At 41.5% G+C, this 22,485-nt stretch overlaps 1 protein-coding gene across 1 annotated transcript; it reads right to left on the minus strand.

Moving 5' to 3' along the window:
- Positions 1-5,761: 5,761 nt before the first annotated feature.
- Positions 5,762-19,564, minus strand: tbx5b (T-box transcription factor 5b; the record flags this gene model as incomplete). Its single annotated transcript, XM_083911693.1, has 9 exons — positions 5,762-6,339; positions 7,855-8,108; positions 8,913-9,004; positions 10,745-10,897; positions 12,303-12,450; positions 14,151-14,270; positions 14,517-14,611; positions 14,876-15,049; positions 19,529-19,564. The coding sequence occupies 9 exons, from the start codon at positions 19,562-19,564 to the stop codon at positions 5,762-5,764; spliced, it is 1,650 nt and encodes a 549-aa protein (XP_083767819.1).
- Positions 19,565-22,485: the final 2,921 nt, after the last annotated feature.

Genomic DNA, 22,485 nt, shown 5'->3' on the forward strand with positions numbered 1-22,485 from the left:
GCCCAGCACCATCACTAGTCCCATCAGCCTTGGTCCACTTTTCAGTCCACGTCACACCCACTGCCAGAAATCTGAGTGTCGTTTTTGATTCAGACTTCACATTCAAAGTTGTTCAGTCCTGTTGCCTCCATATCAGAACCATCTCCAAAATTAAACCCATATTATCACAGCTCAATCTGGAAAAAGTCATTCATGCCCTCATATTTTCCCACCTAGACTATTGTAACTCTCTTTTAACCGACATCAACCACAAATCACTCTCCCGTCTCCTCACTGGCTCCCTGTTTGTTTTAGGATTGATTTTACAATTTTACTGATCACTTTTAAAGCCTGTCAGGGTCTAGCCCCTGATTATATTTAGTAAATGCTGACCCCATACGAGGCTATTTGCACCCTTGCATGGTTATATAAATACTGTACAAAAAAAGACAGAAATTAAGAGGTTTCAGTGTTTTCTCCTCATAAATGTATTGTACGTTTAATTAATTAAAAATAATAATGATAATAATAATTAGTGTGTTAAGATAACAGAATTTTTGAGGGAACTTGGACTCATGACTTATTATTTTCCTAAAATCCTGGCTCAGGTCCCAGGCACATGCACAATAATGACCTGACAAAGTTCTTTTATTCAAAACTGGGAGACTGTGAGGGGCCACAGCCGGTCTGTACAGTGAGCAAACAAAAAGAGCGGTAAAGTGAAGTCCTGCTGGTAGTGATATCATTATGCTGCATGTCCTGTCTGGACAAGGGGGCCGGAGTGAGGTCAGGGGCTATGGGGTGTAATCCTTTGACTGAATAGGCTTGTGTGTCAGTGTGTGTCTTGCTGGTTGTGTGTCTTTGTCTCAAAGAGAGTGTTTTTGTGTATCCATATTTGTGTGTGTGTGTGTGTGTGTGTGTGTGTGTGTGTGTGTGTGTGTGTGTGTGTGTGTGTGTGTAGGATTAGCGTGCCTCTCCAGTCCTCTGGCTGTAATCAGACGGGACATTGGCTCCATGACGTCCCACAAACCCCCCCCACCACCCACTGCGGGAGCGCCTCTATCCCTTTTACCCTGTCATGTGTGTTTGGTTGCGGGTCTTGGGACCTTGGCGGTATGTTAGGAGTTAAAACAATTATTCTTGCTCACATCACAGTGTCCTTTTTTTTTTTTTAAAGTTGCTTCAGGAAAATCAGGAAGACAAAGATCTTTATTTGGACCTGGGATGTGACGGCCACATGCCGTGGCCAACAACATATCCTGCATCTGGTTTTTCATGGCGTTTGCATGTTTATATCTATCAGGGGGGTCAGCAACTCTTAAAAACTGGCACTGAGTTGTTCATCTGCTCTAAAAGCAGGAGTCCAGTATGAGAGGGAATGATCAGGTAGCTCCACCAGGGTGATGGTTTGAGGGGGGCCAGATAAACAACCATCACTGATCAGGTTAGTCTGAGCCCTCTGACCCTGGACTGGCCTGTCTGCTGTTAGTTTGACCCTTAACCTCTCCCTTTGTCTTTGAGACGCAACACACAGGACAACCCAAGCACACGCTCAACCCCACACACGCACACTCCTACTTGGCCTCTTATCCTTGACAGCCCTTATGCTCATATTAAGATCTACTTCAGTGATTTCAGGGCTGTTTCAGCCATAAACTCTCATTTAGGGGGAAATTAGCATTGAGCCTCAGTCTTGTTTCTATACGGTCCTTAACAGCATTAGAGCATTCTTGTGGCTTTTAAATAACAACAAGGATGGATAGTATCATTCAAATAAACCTCCGCCAGCCTACTTTGTTGCACCATATGTAATGGTTAAGCATTCATTGTTTTTCATTATTGTACTGCCATTGTGCTGTCCTCTTAGTGCCATACAGCGCTTACTGATTCTCATTACAGATACTTATGGCTTACTATATTAAGATATGCTGAAAAAGATGGGTTTGATGCATACTTCAAACCATTTTACAATGAACCCTCTCAACTTTTGATTGTCTAATAAAGCTCTAAAAACACCTGAACAAACTCTGGTGAGTTTTTTTTCTTCTCAAGTTTCTGGAAAACCACTGAGAAAAGAAAAAAAAACAATACGAATACAGTTTTAATATTTACTTCCAAACCTCTGAAACATGAAGACTGCACAGATCCAAGCTTTCTCTCTTTTTTTTTGTGGCATCTCGGCTGTTTAACCAGTGCCATGCTAGTCAGGAGCGAGTGAACTGTCTGTCGCAGAGACGGAGCACCATCAGACCCATAGAGACGAACCGTAATCAACTTTACCAATTATACTCCATCTCAGACCACTTATTCCACACAAAATGGCATCACTAATGTTAGACATCACACAAATGCCTCTCAGTGTCCTGCAAGAGACTCGAGATACACATTTATAGATTCAAACCAATGGTTCAGACTGTAATGAAATAAACCTAAAAGAAGTCTTTGATGCATTTTAAAAAAAGCTTACTTGCCAGAGAAATTGCTCTGTGTAGCCGGGCAGCAGCTTTAACGTACAGTAAAGCAGAAACATAAGCCTTCCTCAGCAACCCTCCCGGTTTAGTCGCTATACAAACATTCAGATCCGCAGGCCAAATGTGTGACATTTAAAAATGTCAGTCTTTGTCGTCTCCACACACGGCAAAAAAAGATGTGTGTGTGTGTGTGTGTGTGTGTGTGGTTGTTTGTGCTCTCCGTCTTTTAGAAACCACCATGGAGTGGTAAATTTGGATAGGGATGAGAAAAGGAGAATATGTAGTATGCAGCCGGGGACGGGGTTAGTAGTCAGGGGGAGATAACGATAAGCACCACTTAGGCTCTTTGATCACAAAGGTTCATCAATCTACTGTCCTACTAGAGCGTCTGAGGAAGTCCTCCACAGATGGATTAAGGTCCACACACACACACACACACACACACACACACACACACACACACACACATACACACACACACACACACACACACAAACACGCACTCTCTGTTTAATATTACTTTACTATTTCACCCACAGCTTTATTCTCCCAGCCACAGAGAAGTCATCACAGAACTCTGTTACTGCAGGTTACAAGCACGCATGAAGCGATGCAATCCATCTTCAGAGTCAGAGACCCCCCCCCCCTCCCCTCTCCTCATCCTAGCCAGAGTTTGTCTGGAGACGAAGGGTTAAGGAGGAACAGAGCCTCTGAAGAGCTGCCTGCTTAACCTCTGACCTTATGGTGTAAGAGAGAGAGAGAAAGGAAGAAAGAGAAAAAGAGGAGAGAGAGGGAGGTTTGACAACTAACATATCACTACGCAATTAAATGTAAATACTCTGGGTTAGAGGTTTAATGATTTAGCAGCCTTTTCTAAATAAATCTCTGCATGTTACGTCCATTTGTTCTTTCAGAATAAGTGGGTTGTAAACTCTGAGCAGGTGTAAGGTGTAAGAGGTTAACTTTGCTGTGAGAGACACAGAAACATGAGATGTCAAGAGAGAGAGAAAGAGAGAAAAGAGAGAGAGAAGTAGACAGAGGGAGAATGTCGGTTTGGACGAGAGTCCAAGAGAAGGGAAAGGGAGGGGGACCATCACGACCCCCCCCCCCCCCCTTTCTTTGCCCTGCATCTCGGCAGACCCCACCCCTCTCTGGGCATCAGTGAGGGGGTCCAGCTGGTGAAGACTGGAGATGCCAAACAACCTGTCAGAGATAAGAGTAGGCGGACAAGGTATGCGCAGCAACCGCACCACTCTGGGGAGCGGGGGGGGGCGGGGTCCCTTATACTTGATAAGACAGCATACACTGTTACACTTTAAACAATACGCTCCACGGTGTTGATTGAGATTGTTGGACACTTTCGGAACATTTTAGAAAAGGTGAAGGCTGCTGTTGTTTACCAGGTCCTTCATATTGATTCACATTGATACATTGAGGCTGCACCGCACTTAAAAGAGTTTCCACTCCCAAGGTGCTGAACACACTTTAAATAACCCAGTGGGAATGTTAATAGTTTGTCTCTGCCGTGTTTGTTGTCTAATCAAGAAGAGAGGGAACACTACAACCACTTGACTTACGCAAAATTCTTTAAAATTTATTCCATTTCTGTATATAAATCCATCTTCATTTCCATAGAACAGAAATAAAATTTGTTTATCACAACTATTTATCACCACTTGGAGATGGAGGGTGAAGCCAGAAACAAACCCTCAAAGAGAAACAAATATCTCTGAACAATACCGACTTGTTTCACAAGTTAACAACAAACTAATCTTTACAAATCTAGAGTAATAAATACTATTAGCAGGAACAAGGCTATAAAACACACACACACACACACACACACACACACACACACACACACACACACACACACACACACACACACACACACACACACACACACACACACACACACACACACACACACACACACACCACAAATCAAATACATATCAAGGAATGATGAGGATCTACTCTCTGCATACTGATGAATTGTAATGTTTGAGCACCTTATCACATGTTACTGCATGTAAAACACCTAAAAACGGCTTCATTAAACAAAAGTGAACCCAAATCTCAGCTTGCACAGTGGTTTCGACACAGTTTTCTTTACAGTTAGCTTAAGTAATTCCACCCAAATCTGCAGGGAAATGCATTTAACCCAATCTTAGCAAAGGTATTAAAGGAGAAATGCTGTATGGATGTGTCAGGGAGTATTCAGGCTGAAAATAAAGACACTAAAAATAACATTTTAACGAGTTGGTGCATCAACATTATTACGTTTCACAGCACTGTGAGTCTTTCTGTTTGCTGAGCAACCCTTGCATGTCAAGGATCACCGCTGGAATCATGAATAATTCATAATCAAACAAAAATGGGGCAGCAAGCACGCACATAAAAGATGCTGCACTCTGGCTTTTTAACTGGTCAGCTGGGGATAAGAGAGAGGTGCATGTTTATTGGTTGGCTCTCAGTGAAGGGAGAAAGATGATTGGTCAGCTGGGGGTGACTGAGAGGACAGCAGTGATAGCTGTGTGACGCTGAGTTGTGCATTTACCCAGAATGCATCAGAAGCCGTGTTTACAGGTCCTTCAGCCTGTAGCGTGGTCTAAACAAACTGTTTACTTCTATGGTGCAGCTCCTACAGCTATTACTGCCTGTCGCATTGGAAATGAACTCATAGCATCCTTGAGCTGCGCTGACATACGCTTTACATACACATACACTCATATACTCACACACAACTCATGCCTTTTCTCCTTTACTGCGACTGAGCATGGAGCGGTACTTTGCTCCACTAAAGAGGAAAAATGTCTCCCTCAAGCTCTGCTGTGAGAGTTTAGGTTATTTTGGTCAGTAAATGTTACTGCCTGTCTGACAGTGGGTCACACTTTACATCCTTTATAATAGAGAGAGTGGGAGTCACTGAGAGGAAAAACAGCCCACTGCTGTTCTAGATCTGGTGTGAACAGGGCTCAGTGCAAACATTTAGATGACACCTGCCTTTGGGTAATGGAAAGACGATAAAGAACAACTTTGATTGTGCCTTTTTTTCTTTTTTTTAACGTCAGAAGCTTCATGGATGTCCAGTCCTCAACAATCCACTGCTCCATCCAGCACAGGGAAGAAACATGTCGAACAGATGAGACCTCTTCACACAAAACAAATTCACACTTTTCACAATTATTTTACAAAAGGTAATATTATATTTAGTCCATATATGGCGCAAAGAAGGATCGCTGAATTTGAGATGAGTAATCTCTGTCCACTAATCAGTCTTTAGTTTCCGTTATGTCCCCATGGTTCAGTTAGGAGGCTGCACTCCATTCTGGCACGCCACACCTTATGTGTGTGTGCGTCTCTAATGTGTGGTAGAGAGGAGGAGACAGGTTGGGCGTGTAGCGAGGATATTCTCTGAGAGGAGGACTGAGCTGCCTGCTGTGAATGTTTTGGGAGCTCTGAAGTGGAGGTCCAGAGCTCTCGCTCTGATAGGGGTCATGGGCGATGTGTTCTGCCAGCGGTGGAGAGCTTTGATGGGCTATAGCGCTGAGTCGAGAGCCCTGGGGGCTGGAGCTGTAGGGAGGATGAGGGGTGTAAGGCGGGTAGGGTTCTACAGGGGTCATGGCAGAGGGGAGCGGGCAGGTGTATGACCAGGATGTACAGTTGAGTTCATCCAATCTGGGCTCGGAGCCGGCAAACATGCACGCCTGACGCTGTCCCATGTCTGAGCTGTAGGTGGAGTCAGTGAGGGGGTTGTTAGAGAGACCGGGTGGAGGAGGAGGGTAGGAGGAGGGGTGGAAGTAGGACTCGCCCTCACTTGGAGAGCTAACAGTGAAGGGTTTCTTGTACGGGTGCTGGCGGTCTCCTGAAGAGCAGTTCTCCTCCACTAAAGAGGGAGACAGACAGAGAGAAAACAGGGTGTTGATATTCCATTTGACAGTCATGACAAGGGAGAATTGGGAAATTTTCAGAGCAGAAATTCCAACGTCCCACATCAGACAGTTTTGGAAGCTGAGACGAGAACAAAATGTACACATCAAGAGAAATTATGAATTAGTTTCGCTTCTACCTATAGCATTAACTGAAGTATAAACATGATGCTGGGGTTAAAGTGCAGTTGTTAGAAGAAAACAACCACATGGGTTATTCCATTAGTAGCCCCCTTAAATAAAAAAATGTAGGCTATATGCGTTTTTTATTTATTGTTTTTTATGAAACCAGCCTGAAAGTACAGATTACTTGTTGCCCATGATTAGTGAAGTGTGATCTAAATAATGTTTCTCGGCTTGAGTTTAGTTGAAGCCATTTATTTAATAATTTCAGACAATTTTACTCCTAAGTCTCTCCTTCTCTAGCAAAGTGCAGAAGAAGTTGCACAATCATCGTTTTCTTTTAGCTGTTAATTAATATTTCTGAATGAACCCATGCAAGCATGTGCAAATGTCCAGCCATGAAAAAAACATATTTATTCATTAATTCAGCTGCTGCCTCAGGAAATCTGAAACTAATTACACACTAATTACAATAAACACACACGGTTTGCAAACACAGACTGAATGCTAGTCACTGCACAAATGAACATAAATCTGGTTATTAAGCTTCGTTTTCCCCAGGCAGCCGTTGGTTTCCATTCATTTGAGCAAGCTTTAAAATACAACCTGGAGAGACTTAAAATTGTAGGTCCTTCACAGTAGGAATTGTTAGTCATAGTTACATGATCATCATTATCTGGCAGTTTGCGGACAAACATCCACATTTTCAAACCTTAAAACTTAAACCTATCGGAGATTTCAAAATTGTCCCAATAGCAACTGAATAACCAAGAGGATGCTGTGACTTGGGTTAAACTTCACTGATGATAAAGACAACCAAATAACTCTGTTGCATTGCGAATCTCTGATTTTTATACTGGTTGCCCGAAAGTTAGAAAATCAATCTTGAAACTAGCAGACTATAGTCAGCAGTAACGCGAGTTGGAAAAAACATGTAAAAACACTGGAATGGTTCCACATTTGGAAAGTAACCTGCAAACAGAAACTTAATTACTGTCATTTCTACAAAGCTGTCTTTTTTTATTTATACAACAATAATATTTTGGTACAGAACCACAAGTTTAAGGGCCGCTCAAATGATATTTTCTCTCTTGAAATAAGGAAACATTAGGGGGTGTAATAATAGTTCCAATATCATTACGTTAATGAGTCACACTTTTTTAAATTAAATTTTATAAGTGGGGAAAATATACAACTATTGCCACTATTACAAAAAGTATTAGAGTAATAAAATGAAAATAAATAGGTTATATCCGCACTCTTGTGTCAGGGAGCAATGGCATCAAGATAGACAGTCATTTTCTTCTGACACGGTGTGCTAAAGGCAGAGAGGCACAGCTTCCTCCTACCTTTCCTCTTGGTGCAGTGGTACACGTGCGGCTGTTGGCCGTGCTGCAAGTGAGGATGAGGCCGGGTGTAGTGTGCAGGGGGAGCCCTCAGCAGCTCCTGGGGACTGCCGCTGCTCAAGCCGTTCTCACAGCTATAGGGGGATCCAACAGCTTCGGGGGAACCCCGCAGACCCCGTCCCTCCCCACTGAAAGGACTCCCGGTGGTGCAGGCTCTCTGACGGATAGTGCTGCGAGGGACCACAGGGTAGTCCTTACTGAAACAGAGAGAGGGAGAGGGAGAATTACAGCAGAAGCAACCATTTGCCTCTGATGTTGTTATGTCTTCAGGTGTGCTGCACAAAACAACTCCGTACAGGTATTTCTGTTTTGTTGTAAATTCTGCCTGGTCTTATTATTTGTGGTCTTGGGTTTTTTTTCTGCTTTCTTTCAAGTCTACTTAGCCGTTCTGATCTCTCTCTGTACACACTGCCCTCTTGGTGAACTCTGTGGTATGTAGGGGACAGCGGGCCACATCTCCCTGGCCCTCGCTGAGATCGTGACACACACTCACACTCATGCATGCACACACACACAGTCAGTCCTGTTGTGAGATAATACGGCGCTCTAAAAATAAACATCCATCCGCGTGTCACTTCAGATAGACTCTCCTCTCCTTTGCTCTCCTCTTTTCTCCACCAACCACAGCAGCACAATAACACAGCTTCATATACCAACCTCTCTCCCTTCTCCCCTCTCTTTCCTCCTGCTCCCTGCAGTTAACAGCCTCTACCATTGGCTCATTAAAATATCTGAGCTGCCTGCCACAACAGAGCTTGAATGGAGATTAAGTCAACATCCAAACAAACACCATGTCGGGCCATCAGCTGATCAGCAGTGACACTAATAGACCAGCAGCAACGTGATATCATCTATCTATCAATGACGTTGGTGTGTTTGTGCTGCACGCTCTGGTCAAGGTTTCAGGCTAAGATCAACCTTCAGGTGACAATGGTTTAGACACACACACACGCACACACACACACACGCACGCACACACACACACACACACACACACTCACCCTTGTAGCTTGGCCATACGATGCAGCTCATTGTCATCGCTGCCTCTGAAGCCCTTAGCAAAAGGATTATTCTCTATCTTCAGCTGTGTAATCTGAGCACAAAACATAGAAAATCATGACACAAAAGAAATCAGACACAAGAGTTACACATGCACAGGCCCAAACAAAACAAAAAGGCACATTGAGTTTTTAACCGTTCTCTTCATTGACTGAAAGTCAATAGTTTACTATTAGAGAGGCCCTGCAGATGTTAAAAGCAGCCCCGCTGATGCTTTGCACGGCCAACATTCCTCAGCCGCTGACATTTCTAACGAAGCGGACAGTGTCCTCGCCAGCTGACACAGAATAAACTGTTTATCGAAACAGTCGCCAGGTTTAAGGATTTCAGGCCAAAGCTTTTAGAGGTCCAAAGCTGTGAGCTTTGATGTTTAAGTCTTCAAACTTTTCTCAGTGATGTCATGGAGGGAAACCTTGGTGCAGTGTGTCCATCACACAGCAGGCAAGTGGAGATCTGACACGAGCTCAGGTCCAAACAAACTTTGAAGTGCCAATAATACTGATATTCTCCACCAAACCACTTGTTAAATAGCTCTAATTGTATACACAAATGCTGGAGTTAACAGTGTGATATAAACATTATTCGTTATTGCATGTAATGTCAAAATATAAAGATTTGTTAACAATAACCACATTTTAGTACACAAATGTCAGAAAATGAAAATAATTTACAATACTCAAAACTAATTCAATGGTCACTTTATCTACTACTTATAATAAAAATTATGAATACATTTTAAGAGATACAAAATATGTTTTCATAACATTACACTTATGTATTTATATACATAAAAATATTTTGCTAAAGTAGACAGTTACAACAATTCAATTTAACTACTATTGAAATGTATTTTTAAATTTAGACATAAACTTCAGTGTCAGTTCAGTATAAATAAATAATATGGTATAAACTTTTTTATAAACTAAAACTGGATCTACTATTTTAAATAAATTAATCCACATTAATGGATAAAATTCTTGTCTGAGTTTTTACACTTTTGATTAAACAACAAATAAAAGAATACTACATTAAAGCTGTAGACAGAGGTGCGCAGAAGTTAGACCTCTATTTTCAGGATATACAATCTAAAAGAATATATAGTGGAAATGAATATATGCGTGTTATTTATGATTTGTTAGGAAATGTAATCAAGTCTAAGCTATCTAGTGAAAACATAACCAGCGGAGCTGCTTAAAGTTTCAGCAATCTGTTTTTGTACTAGACGTCAAGAAAACTGGATCAGCCAAGATCAAGGGAAAGAAACAGGTCATTACAGACCAACACACTAACACACACACTCTCTCACACGCTCTCTCTCTCTCTCTCTCTCTCGCTCTCTCTCTCTCTCGCTCTCTCTCTCTCTCGCTCTCTCTCCCTCTCTCTCACACACACACACACACACACACACACGGATAACTTATTTTTGGACATATTTACAAATACTGAGAAAGGCCACATAAACAAAGAAGATGCAAATTGACTTTCTGGATACAAAATACAAACAAAGAAAAAAGTGTGTGTGTGTGTGTGTGTGTGTGTGTGTGTGTGTGTGTGTGTGTGTGTGTGTGTGTGTGTGTGTGTGAGTGTGAGACTGAAGCCTGAATGTGGCCAGTGACCAAAGGCAAATCTTTAACGGTCACAAATCTGACAGTAGAACGGATGTATTTTGCACATATAAGATCCATATTTGTTAGGATGATTGCCTGTAGCTTCAGCCTGTAAAAAAAGCACCAAGTGACTTGTTTTAACTGTGTTGGTCTTGTGTAACGCGCACCTTGTGGTTCTGGTAGGACGTCACAGCGATGAAGGCAGTCTCAGAGAAGACGTGGGTGCAGAAAGCCGTGTTTTTGGAGCCGAAGCCGTTGTTCTCGTCCGCCTTGACAATATGGAGGCGAGGCTGGTATTTGTGCATAGAGTTGAGTATTATCTGCGCAGGGGAGAGATTGAGGAGGTGAGATTGACAGACCTGTCATGGTTCCCACCAGCAGATACTGGGACCTGGACTATAGACTGGATTTCTTGCATGACATTAATCTTTAAAACAGGGATTCATTCATAGACTGAAAGTGATGTATGTGTGTGTGTGTGTGGGGGGGGGGGCATATTTCTGTCTGATTTAGACGGGGATTTGGGTTAGAGGATTTACATGTGAATGACTTATGTTGATGCTATTTGTTTTTATTCTTACGTTATCATCTTCATGTCAATATTAACCAAGAAAAGCATGAATGGAACCAAGCATAACTGCTACCTTAAAACAAAGTCTAGCCTATTATAGAGTTAGGCTCATTTAATGTAATTTCCGACCATTTCCTTTCAACCACAACTAAGTAATGCATGGCTGTTATATGAGACCATAGATTCCACATGGTCTGACATATCAAAAATAAGGTCTAAATGTAATATAATTAGATGTTATCACTGATTATTAACCTGGTTGAGTATTTTATCGGATTTTCCTTGAGGCCTACTTATTGAAGTTGTGCAAAGTTCGTGCACTTAACATTTTTAATGGATTAAAAAGGCTGTAAAATCGTTAAATTTGGCCACAATCTTAACTATTTCCCAAGACACTGGTAACTCCACAAGTGTTTAAAAAAAACAAAAAAAAAACATCTGTGTATGCGCACGCACAGGCGCGAGCACGTTTGTTTATCCAGGGGGGCTCAGTTTAATCGCAGTGACGTGTCCGCCGGTGACATGCATTAGCTAATGGGCTTTAGAGTCATTGAAATCATTACCTCTAACAAGGCCGAAAAGATTAGGTTTCTGTTTGTTTCTGCGCGCGCATGCACACACAAAAACAATAGGCCTACGTGCTCACCTGCTCTCGCGCCGCACGGCTCTGCTGAGTATGTTATCATAGTATATTATTATACACGGGACAGTGAGTTACGTTATGTGTGTCTCTTCTGTGACTGTATTGTGTGTAATCAGTCTTCTTCATTCAAAACACCACAAAGTGTTGATAATTATAAATATTATTATGGCTGTTTGATAGAGACAAGAGACATGATTTGTCTGCTTCCTTCAGTAAACTGCACTGTAACCATCCTCTATATGTTTTAAACGACCTTTTATGTGTTTTAAATCTTTAATATGTTTTATGCGGGTTTTTTTTAAATTACCTTGTTGTTAAATTGTGCTATACAAATAAACGTGCCTTGACTTAGGTATCATTTAAAGGACATTTTTATTAAAAAATGACAGGTCCACAATCGCATTCAAAGTTTTTTTTTTTAAGTCAAGCAAACGCAGACCAAGAACATTTTCATGTTCTAAAGAAATATGCCCACACGTTCACCAAAAGCCTATTCAGCAGACGGACTCACGTGTCCGAAGGGGTCCAGGTGGTTGTTGGTGAGTTTGAGCTTCTGAAAAGAGACGAGCTGGCGGCTCCAGTGAGCCCCGGTGGCGGGAGAGTCCGGGTGGACGTAGAGCCTCCCGGGCATCGCCGGCTCTGCCTTCCCCGTTATCGACCTTTACGACAGGAGAAAATGCAGCAGTTCAGAAAATAGTCACTGACGCTCAGCAGGTCAAAGCGGTTCTTCTGACCGGCCGTGAACCGCCCTCGCTGCCGCCGGCTGCACAAGGCCCACAGGCCTATCTGCTGAAGTTTACGCACATCCGGATCTTAGCTGAGACCCAAATGAACTCCCTCTATTCTGCAGAAAAACACCTCAAATCACCACCGAACTAAAACATGCGAGAAGGTGCATTTTTGGGTTAGGAAATGTAAAATATTGGACAATTTTCTCGCTTTTTATCAGCAGCTGGAGCACACACATATAACATAAAGTCTGTTTAGTTCTCGTTCAACAGGTGAGGTCCCCTGTAAAGTTTTACACGCCACAAACAAAAACAGGTCAGAAGTTACTTAATGGGGGATGTGATAACCAGTGAAGCCAAAGAAAAGCCTATTATGTAAAAAGCGCTGTATTTGCACGTTATTACAGTACTTTTGATACATCCCATTGTAATTGTTATATTGTATATACTGTTTTATATTTCTGTTGTTGATAAATGTGTTGTTTGTATAGCTGGAGTTTGAAACAAAAACAAATTATTAAAGTATTTCTGATTCTGTGGTCTGTGTTTTGAGCCCACGATGTGCAAAGGTGAAATGACGTGACCTGGAAAAAAATAAAATAGTAAAAAATAAATAAAAGAAACGTTTATTTGTAAACATATATAGCGTGCTATATTCGAGGGGCTCAGACACACACGGAAACGTTATCTCTTAAAAAAGCCATAATCCAGCACCGATTTATCTCTAAAACGCGCTCTGAGCTGCACGGGACCCTGTCGCAGCACGTGTATCCATCCACTGCCCCGTGTTTCCGGCCCGCTGGGCTTCATTGTGAGAACCGAGTGTCTGATGCTCTGAGAGGGAGATCATTGACGGGTCTCACTGTAGAGTCAGTGATCTGTTGAATGGACGACTCTAATCCGGTCTGTGCCGTCTGTCCGCCCGGTGAACCCTTCATACTCTGATTTAACCGGCGGGCAGACACGAGGGGGAAACACGGAGAATCAGGCCAGGCCGGTCTGCGAGAAAGGACCCGACCTCCAGAGGCACGGCCGGAGACTAAACCCACAACAACACGGACATCGTTTTACACATTTTAGAGGTTTTGGCCTAAAGTATACTGCCCGACACAGTCTAAGTGCAGTACGCAAACATTTAAGGTAAAAAAAAACGTCTTTAAAGTTTGTTTACTGTCCCAACAAATTAATATTTGACACACTGATGATGGATTATGGTTTGCTAGTTTGCCATTTAATAATTATTATCCAAATAAATCCTAACATCCATACTTCCAGACCAAAAAATGTGCAGAAATCATGTTATTAGTGGTTTCGTAGTTACTGGGCAGTATAATGTAACACTAAAAATAGCAAGAAAGTTAGATAGAGATAATTTTAGATTTTTTTTCAGGAATATGCTATAATCTTTTATTTTATTTATTATTTATTTCAGCCTACTCGCCATTCATTCAGTAAACGATGTTTAAAAGTGTATATATCATTAATAGATGAAAGGGTCTCATGGGAAAGCTGATGTGCACAGGAGTTGGATTGAGATATGATTATTTTCCGACAGCGCTCAGAGGTCTGGGGTGATCATTTAAGTTTGGGTTTCGTCCATTACACACGTGTAAATGTTGCTGCATACGAACCATTTATTGTCTGCAAATTTGTAACGGTGGTCGTCCGCGGGCACAATGTCCATCAGGAGGATGTACTTGGTTTTGGGGTTGAGACCTGTGACCTTCACCTTGTAACTGGGGAACATCCTCCTACAGAAAGGAAACATATCAATATTTCCTTCCGAGCACAAACAGATTCAGATTATAACACAATAAAATAAAAGAAACAGCTTCGTCTGAGACAAAACCCACATTCACATGTTACAGTTTGTCCCAGAAAGTCATTCCACCCACAAACAGACATAATAATAAAATAATATAAAAAAAAAACATTATGTACCCAAAGGCAAAAATCTATAGTCAACAGATGATTATGTCTCCCTCCCAACCTTTTACCTTCCTGCCTTGGTGATGATCATTTCAGTTCCCACTTCATCAAACTTTGTCCAAAGTTCCCTGTCGTGCAGGAAAACTTTGATTCCCTCCATCCCCTGCAACGAAATATAAACAGAGCTCACTGAAGAGGAAGTCTTCTGGGAGTTAAATCAAAGCAGGACACAGGCTCCGAAAATGAGACACAGTTATTTATTTTACTTATTTTAATCTAGTAGCCTGCACAAAAAAGAAACTCACAAGATTCACTAAATAATGAGGTGAATATTTTGTCTACAGGATGCATCATTATTTTTTTTTCTGGAGCAAAACCCGCAGAAACTTCTGGATTAATTAAACTGAAATTAATAATCGATATTTACATCCTTGACCGCAGCACAGGCCGGTACCTGCTGGCTGGACGCGGCCTGCGGTGAAGCTGGGGATTTTAAGGCGTAGCTGGGATTTTCCTGTTTCGTCTCTTTTGGGGAATCCATGCTGTCAGAGTCCGGACGCTCTGCAAGGCCGAACTGGTCCCCTCCGTTTGCCATGTCCCACTGACACACACACACACACACACACACACACACACACACACACACACACACACACACACACACACACACACACACACACACACACACACACACACACACACACACGTTAGTATTATTTGCTTTTTATTTTTCAACAGGGTTTGAGTCAGCTGCACGATAGAGTGGGTGATTGTATTGTTAATTACCTACAATGAATATAGTTGTATAAATGTTTTGTCAAATTAAGGTCAGTTTCAAATAACAAAAAAAACACTAATATCCTGACTAAAAACATGAAACAACACAAACGGTTGCGTTGATATCTGGTGAGGAACTGTTTTTGTTACATGAGCACTTTGATGTTGTGTTAAAAAACTAAAAAAGAAAAAACTATGGTCACCTCTTTGCAAGAAAGCATAAAAAAATGTCTTTTATTGCATTACACTGACTTACACCGTAATAAACTAACCACAGGCTTCCACCTCAAATAAGATTAGACTTTTAACATTGTTGAGGACACATAGCGTCCCGTTGATCATGCATATTTATTTGACTTGAACAACCCAGACGCCAGCCTGCATTACAGCTACACTGGTAACATTACTTGCATTAATATTCAGATTTTCCATGTCTCCTTTAATACATGACAACAATTGGAGCCTGAAGTTCCAACAGCGGAATTGGCCACGCTGTTTAAAGTGGAAGTAGCTCTTAGTGCATCTCCCTAACAACAAATACGCCAACCACCGCCTGCGCCTGACCCGTGTGTGTACAGTATGTGTGTGTTTTGGATGATCTCCCTGAGGGCCTTTACCTCAAACGCACTGCTGTGCTCTCCCTGCAGAAAACACGCTCATCCTGCTCCCGCGTGCGCTCTGCAGACTGCTCGTGTGTGTGTTTTTCCTTAGTTGGATTTCCCCCCCCCCACTGAAATATTTTTAGAAATCCAACTGTCCAAATGTAGTGTCACTTCTCAAAAATCCTCCATGTTCGCCCATGTGCAGCTCTGAAATATCATCGGGTTGTTTCTCGCTCCGCTGTCCGTTTCTCTGCGCACTGACCGCGGCTCGTCCGCTCCGCTGCCTCCCCGTACCCGGTCACCGCCGGCTGCAGAGGCTGCGATCCGTTCAAAAAGCGGATGTAATTTCTTCCTCATTTATATCGCGCCTCCCTTCGTTGCCCTCACGGACTCAGCGGCAGCCCTGATCTGAACCCCGCTCATCAGATCGTTCATTACAAATGGAGTCAAGTCCGCCTCAGACGCTGTGCCCTCCCCCTTCTGCCTCCCTGTGCACCCATAGGTCTGCAGCGCGCATCGGTATCTGCAGCCAAAACCACGGCTGAGACACCGGCCAATCACACACGCGCACACACACACACACACACACACACACACACACACACACACACACACACACACACACACACACACACACACACGGTTGATGATTTATTTGTTTTAGAAAAGCATTTTTATAGTGTTTATAGTCAATGAAAATGAATCCTTTATACTAGGCTACATCCTTCTCATTTAGTTTTCTCTCTCTCTCTCTCTCTCTCTCTCACACATACACACACACACACACACACACACACACACACACACACACACACACACACACACACACACACACACACACACACACACACACACACACACACACACACACACACACACATCTGAAAACAACTTAACTCCTTTGTACCTGGAACTAATCTGGATTATCCATGTAACTGACCTGATTTATCAGATACATTTGTTATTGTTAAAGACAGAGAAAGTGGGAATATTTTACTGCTTTAATTAAACTTTCTGGGCAGTGAGAGAGATATGAGACGCGAGAAGATGATGACAAGCAACATGAGGATGAAAATGAAACGTTTTTAAAAAAAATGTTTTGGTAGTTAATCCACTATCCCGTTTAGCCTAATAAGAATATGTCTGATAACGAATAACAGCATTTATTTTATCTAGTGGCCAAGGGTATTAAAATTCAGAAATATACTTTTAATTACCAGTGCCTTATATTGTTGAATAAAACACCTGCAGAGAATTGTTACTACATACAACCAAATGTGATGATTTGTTTTTTGCATTAGCATAAAATGATACAAACCCACAAGTCTAAAAATGAGAGACACACACATACACACACATATGGTCTAGTATATTATATATAGCCAACACGAGCCCTATCAGCAGCAGCAGCAGCGGGTTGACGCGACAGCGCATCACTTTGATTGGATTACTGTAGATCCTGATAACCAGAGGCACCCAGAGTTGAAAGTTGAAGGGTTCACTGTGAGGTCAACATGCTGGATCTCCCTTTATCCATTTCTACCAATTTCGACCGCTGTGTCCATTCAGTCCACTGTGTGTGTGTGTGTGTGTGGGGGGGGGGGGGGGGGGGGGGCGGGGTGTTTGGGTGTGTTTGTCGAGATTAATGGCAGGCTACATGTTCTGAAATAATCCACTGTATAAATGACTGTAGCCTATTGTTTAATAGACACACCGAACACCATATATGCATATATAAAATATCAAATTAATACTGTATCAAAATTAAATCAATATTTCAGGCTGCTTTGATTTCTCGTGCGTAAATGTGCCGCGTTCTTGCGCATTTGCATGTCTCTCTTTTGTTTAAAAATGCATCCATAACTGCAGCTCTTACCGTGTTTAAATATCAAATTCCCCCGGTGATAGACCTCCGGTTAGGGACAGCTCGGTGCACAGCCTCCCCTGCATATGCGGGCTCTGCAGTGAGAGCGCGCTTCCACTCAGACTCGATCTGTGTGTGTGTGTGTGTGTGTGTGTGTGTGTGTGTGTGTGTGTGTGTGTGTGTGTGTGTGTGTGTGTGTGTCCAACCAATAAGCCTCTCAATTGATACACAGGCACGCGCAGACACACGCGGTGAAGTGATGTTTTTTAAAATAGCTAAAAGTAACACGATTCAAAATAAATGATTTAGTGCTTATTATATTGTTTTTATAATAATATAGTCGCCTTTACAGGGACATTTGAGCAAAAAGGATCCCATGTTGACTTTGCTTAAACCGACTTCTTATGAGTGAACTATAAATGTTGTTTAGTAATTTTAAGAAGCAATAAAAAGAAAATTCAAAAGCTAATTTAACTAATGTCGACCAGACCGCAGCCTGGATATATTAGTGTGATGATTGGAAGGATTATCACGTTCATTATATTCGTTTACACTGGGGCTTTGTTTGGGTCAGCTGTATTATTGTTTCTTTAATTAAATGTATTTAATCAGGAAAAGCCTCATTAGATTTAAAATCTCCTTTACAAGACAGCGGCAGCACAATACAATAAAACCCACAGGTAAATAATTTCACTTCCAAACTATAAACAGAAATAAACACCCGTGGCCAATCAAAAATACCGCGTTCACTTAGTGTGTAGCCGCAACTGTAGAGGCTGGTGTAAAAAATAAATAAAACTCTTCTAAAATGTATTATTTATATCTAGTGTGAAAAGAAAATAGAGGAAAATAGAAGTGAACATGCTGCTCATCCAAATAAGTCACGACTTTCCAGTCAAAACGAGTGATTTAGCAAAACTCACTCGTCTGTTTGTTGAGTATTCAAGAACAACAAATTATGATCAATAGTTCGCTGCAAACCGTTGATTTATTTTGAAAGTCCAAATCATTTTTGTCTATTCCTGAGAGACAGTTTCATCAAATACTATATTTCTGAAAAGTTCTGCACAACTTCCTCCGTAGCAGGTTACAATTAAATGGAAAATAATTCTATAATAACGACAACAACAACAACAACAACAACAACAACAATAATAATAATAATAATAATAATAATAATATTAATATTAATAATAATAACAATAATAACAATAATAATAACAATAATAATGATAATAATAATAATGATAATGATAAGAATAATAGACTTAAACTAATTTTTATTTTGGGAATCAATAAAATCAGACGGACTTTATAAAACCTTTCCAACTCATCCAAAGTCTCAACAAAATATATTGTTAAAAAAAACCTCACTTTAAAAAAACAATTAATTACTATTATTAATTAATAGTCACCATTCAGCTGTAAGCTCATACAAACTTTAAATTAAAGTTAAGATAATTCTCCATAAAACTAGTTTTGCTATGTATGGGAAACATAAATGCTGCATTAGCTTTATATCTGAATGTAGGTTATTGTCCTTATATCATATGAAAATGCAAAAATTCAGTTGTTACCATTTGAAACAATCTTTACAGTAACACCCTAATAATGGGTTTGACACCAACACACTATGCACCTTCATACAGCAGGTAGTGTTCCTTTATAGTGTTATATTTACTTTGCACTATATTCTGTTATTTAAATATTTGATAACTTAATAATTAAAGTAATTTTCAAGCAGAGTCTTGGTTTTTGGACCCTGCATATGGTCTTATATCCCTCAGTTGGTTGGTCTGTGCAGAAGAAAAGTGAGAGGCGAATATTTCAATAATACCTGAAATGAGGTGGTGGTGGTGGCTGGACGGCTCATTATTGTCCCATCCTGGCTTCAGCTGACTGGATCCTCTGTTCTCCGTCTGGAGGAAGTGGTGACGGGGGTCCCAGACCTCCTGCACTCAGCGGGTCTGTCTCACACACCTCCAGCTCGGCCAGAGCGAGTGTGTGCATGTGTGTGTGGCATTAGAGGGCAAGGTCAACCCATTTCTCTGCAAACAATCACATCACACAGGGCAAAATACATTCCAACCCCCCTCAACCTCCAGTTTGTAAGGTGGTCTGATGTGGGAACAGAGGAGGGTGGGGGTTTGGCAGCGGTCCAGACGGGGCCTCCGAGTCCAGATGAACGAAAACCTGGTCCACATTAATATGACTTCATATTACACATGTTCAGGAGACTCGGCTTTCTGCACAGGCTTAGTTCAGCGTCACACTCTTCTTTATGGTCAGTGTGTGTAGCTCACTTGCTGTAAATGTGCCTTCAGAGCAGATCACTTAGTGGTTTAGTGGCAAATGCAGAGGTTTAGATATCACACAACAGCGGTCAATGTTGCTCAGAGACCCCTTATAAACCCAACGTGCGAAAAGAAATCCACTCATCTGTTCAATTCACTGCCTCTATCAAGTTTAAGTAGTAGTTATAAGCTCGAGTGTTGTGACTATTGGAGATATCCTTTAAAACATTCACACTGATCAAATCCAATTATTATCAGCTTACTGGCACGGATGAACTCTCTGGAGACCTTTAAACTCTTGAAAAAGTGATGCAATGAACAATTAAAGTGCTTTAATTCGTCACTTCAAATGAAATTCTTTCACTCATAATCTTAATGTTTCACAAATAACCAGAGAGTGTCAAGCTGTATCCATTGTGTTGGCACACTTTTACAACACATTGTAATGGAGACCAGGGAGCCATGAACATTCAATAGTTTATTGGGATCTACGTGATGACTGACATGGAACAGTGGGTTGCACATGTACTGATTTTGATTCTTTATTTTTATATTTAGCATCTGGCACATTTGGGTGGTTGAGGAAGCACACTGGGGACTGACCATCCTGCCTGTGTAAAAAGAAAGAAAGGCCTTGCATTTTATGTTCTTCTCTGTGTCATCAAGCCAACAGCTAATGCAAACAATTTTGGCAGTACTCACCTCTGCCTGGTTGTCTTCTCAGCTGGTGGGCGGGGCCAGAAGAGTATGACAGGTTCAAGCACCTGTTTAAGAGCTCCAGGACCAAACCATCAAGATGAAGGGGGGAAAGAAGTGTAAACAACTCTGATTAATGTGAGTATTTTTAGTGTTTATGTTATTGATTTATAGAAAAAAATAGCATTTATTAATTCTTTCTGTTCTATTTTTGTACAGTGTTGGTTTTATGTCCTACATTTACATTAAGTGGACTTGTCCACCTAATTATCTGCAGCAGGGAGGGTATATACATTTTTTATTTATTCATTTTTTCTTGTGGTGTCTGAATGAAGGACAGTGTATGTCACGATTGGTGCTCTGCAGGTTGCTGCTTCTAATGCCTCTCTGCTAAAATGCGGTTAGTCTGATACACAGTGGCTTACACAAATTTTTCAAGGGCAGGGGCGAAAATGAAATAAAAGGGCACATATAGCGTGTCCTCGCCACTGAAGAGGGCACTTAAGCAGGCGTCTTGGCTCCAAGAGGACACTTAAGCAGGCGTTTTGGTTCCTAGAGGACACTTTAGCACACAATTTGGCTTAAACAGGATAATATAGCACGCTTTAGCATGTGTTTTGGCTTCCAAAGGGCACTTTAGCACACGTTTTGGCGACGGCCCTGTGCCACTGCTGATACACACATAAACTACTAGACTGGTGATTAAATGGTAGAGCAGTACCATATCATATGACATTGGTTAGCATAACATAAAACATACATCTCAGTAAATTGTGCTCTTTATCGCTCAATTGTGTTAATATTGTTATTGGGACTTTTATTTTGAAGGGTACACACTAGCAGGAGGCGTAACGTCAATCGCAAACAGGAAACTATTGTACTTTGTTATTGTTTGGCAGCTGGCATGTCCTCGATTCCTAAATATTGTCATGGTTTTAAATTGTGATTGGCACAAAGAGGCATTATGGCCGTTATGAATAGTTTTATTGGGTTTCAGAGAAAGCGTGCCTGCTTTAGGAGTGAATAACAGCTTCAGCTGTCTGCGAGCTGACACCAGACCACAGTGGTGAATGAAGTGTGGTGTCTTGCAGCTCCCTCTGGTGGCTTTCTTCTGCAAACAGTGGAAATAAAAGTAGACCCACCGGACTCAAAACATCACTGTAACAAGAAAGCACACCCATTGAGCTATAGCTGCAGGAACATGCCTATATTTAGGAGCAAAATCTAAAATCACCAGAGAATAAAGGCATGAGAAAGAGGCAGAGGGAGGGAGAGAGGTGCAGAGTCATCCATGTGGGAACATTAACATTTAGGGAGCAGTCTGCCCTCAGAGCTGCCTGTCACTCACAGGCGTCAACCTAAAGTGCAGCATGACCTTTACGTTGTGATTTTCAGGCACACAGGAAAGGAAATCAACCTCGAAGGCTTACTGTGTGTTGTTGCCATTTTTCAGACCTTTATCTCTTTATTTTCTCTCAATCTGTCCAACGTATATGTAACAGTGTTTGGTTATGTATAAATATTGGTGGAGGTTAGACGTTTAAGATCAGTGTGTCAAAGCCTCACAATTTAGAGGGTTTTTAACAGGACCAAAAGTGCAAGAGTACAGTTTGTTTCACACAGTTAAACTCATCCTATTCCAATCATTTTTCTTTCTTTCCTTGAACTTTCAGACCTCTCTTCATCATTGCACGTTTCTGCTTGGATTTCTCTCAGTACCTAGAGGAGCTGTCTTTAACAGACTGAAAACTCATTTTAACACAGCTGACATTTCACAGGCACTCAGGGCCTTTTCCTTATATAT

This window comes from Echiichthys vipera (assembly GCF_963691815.1).
Source record: "Echiichthys vipera genome assembly, chromosome: 4".
Lineage (NCBI taxonomy): Eukaryota > Metazoa > Chordata > Actinopteri > Perciformes > Trachinidae > Echiichthys > Echiichthys vipera.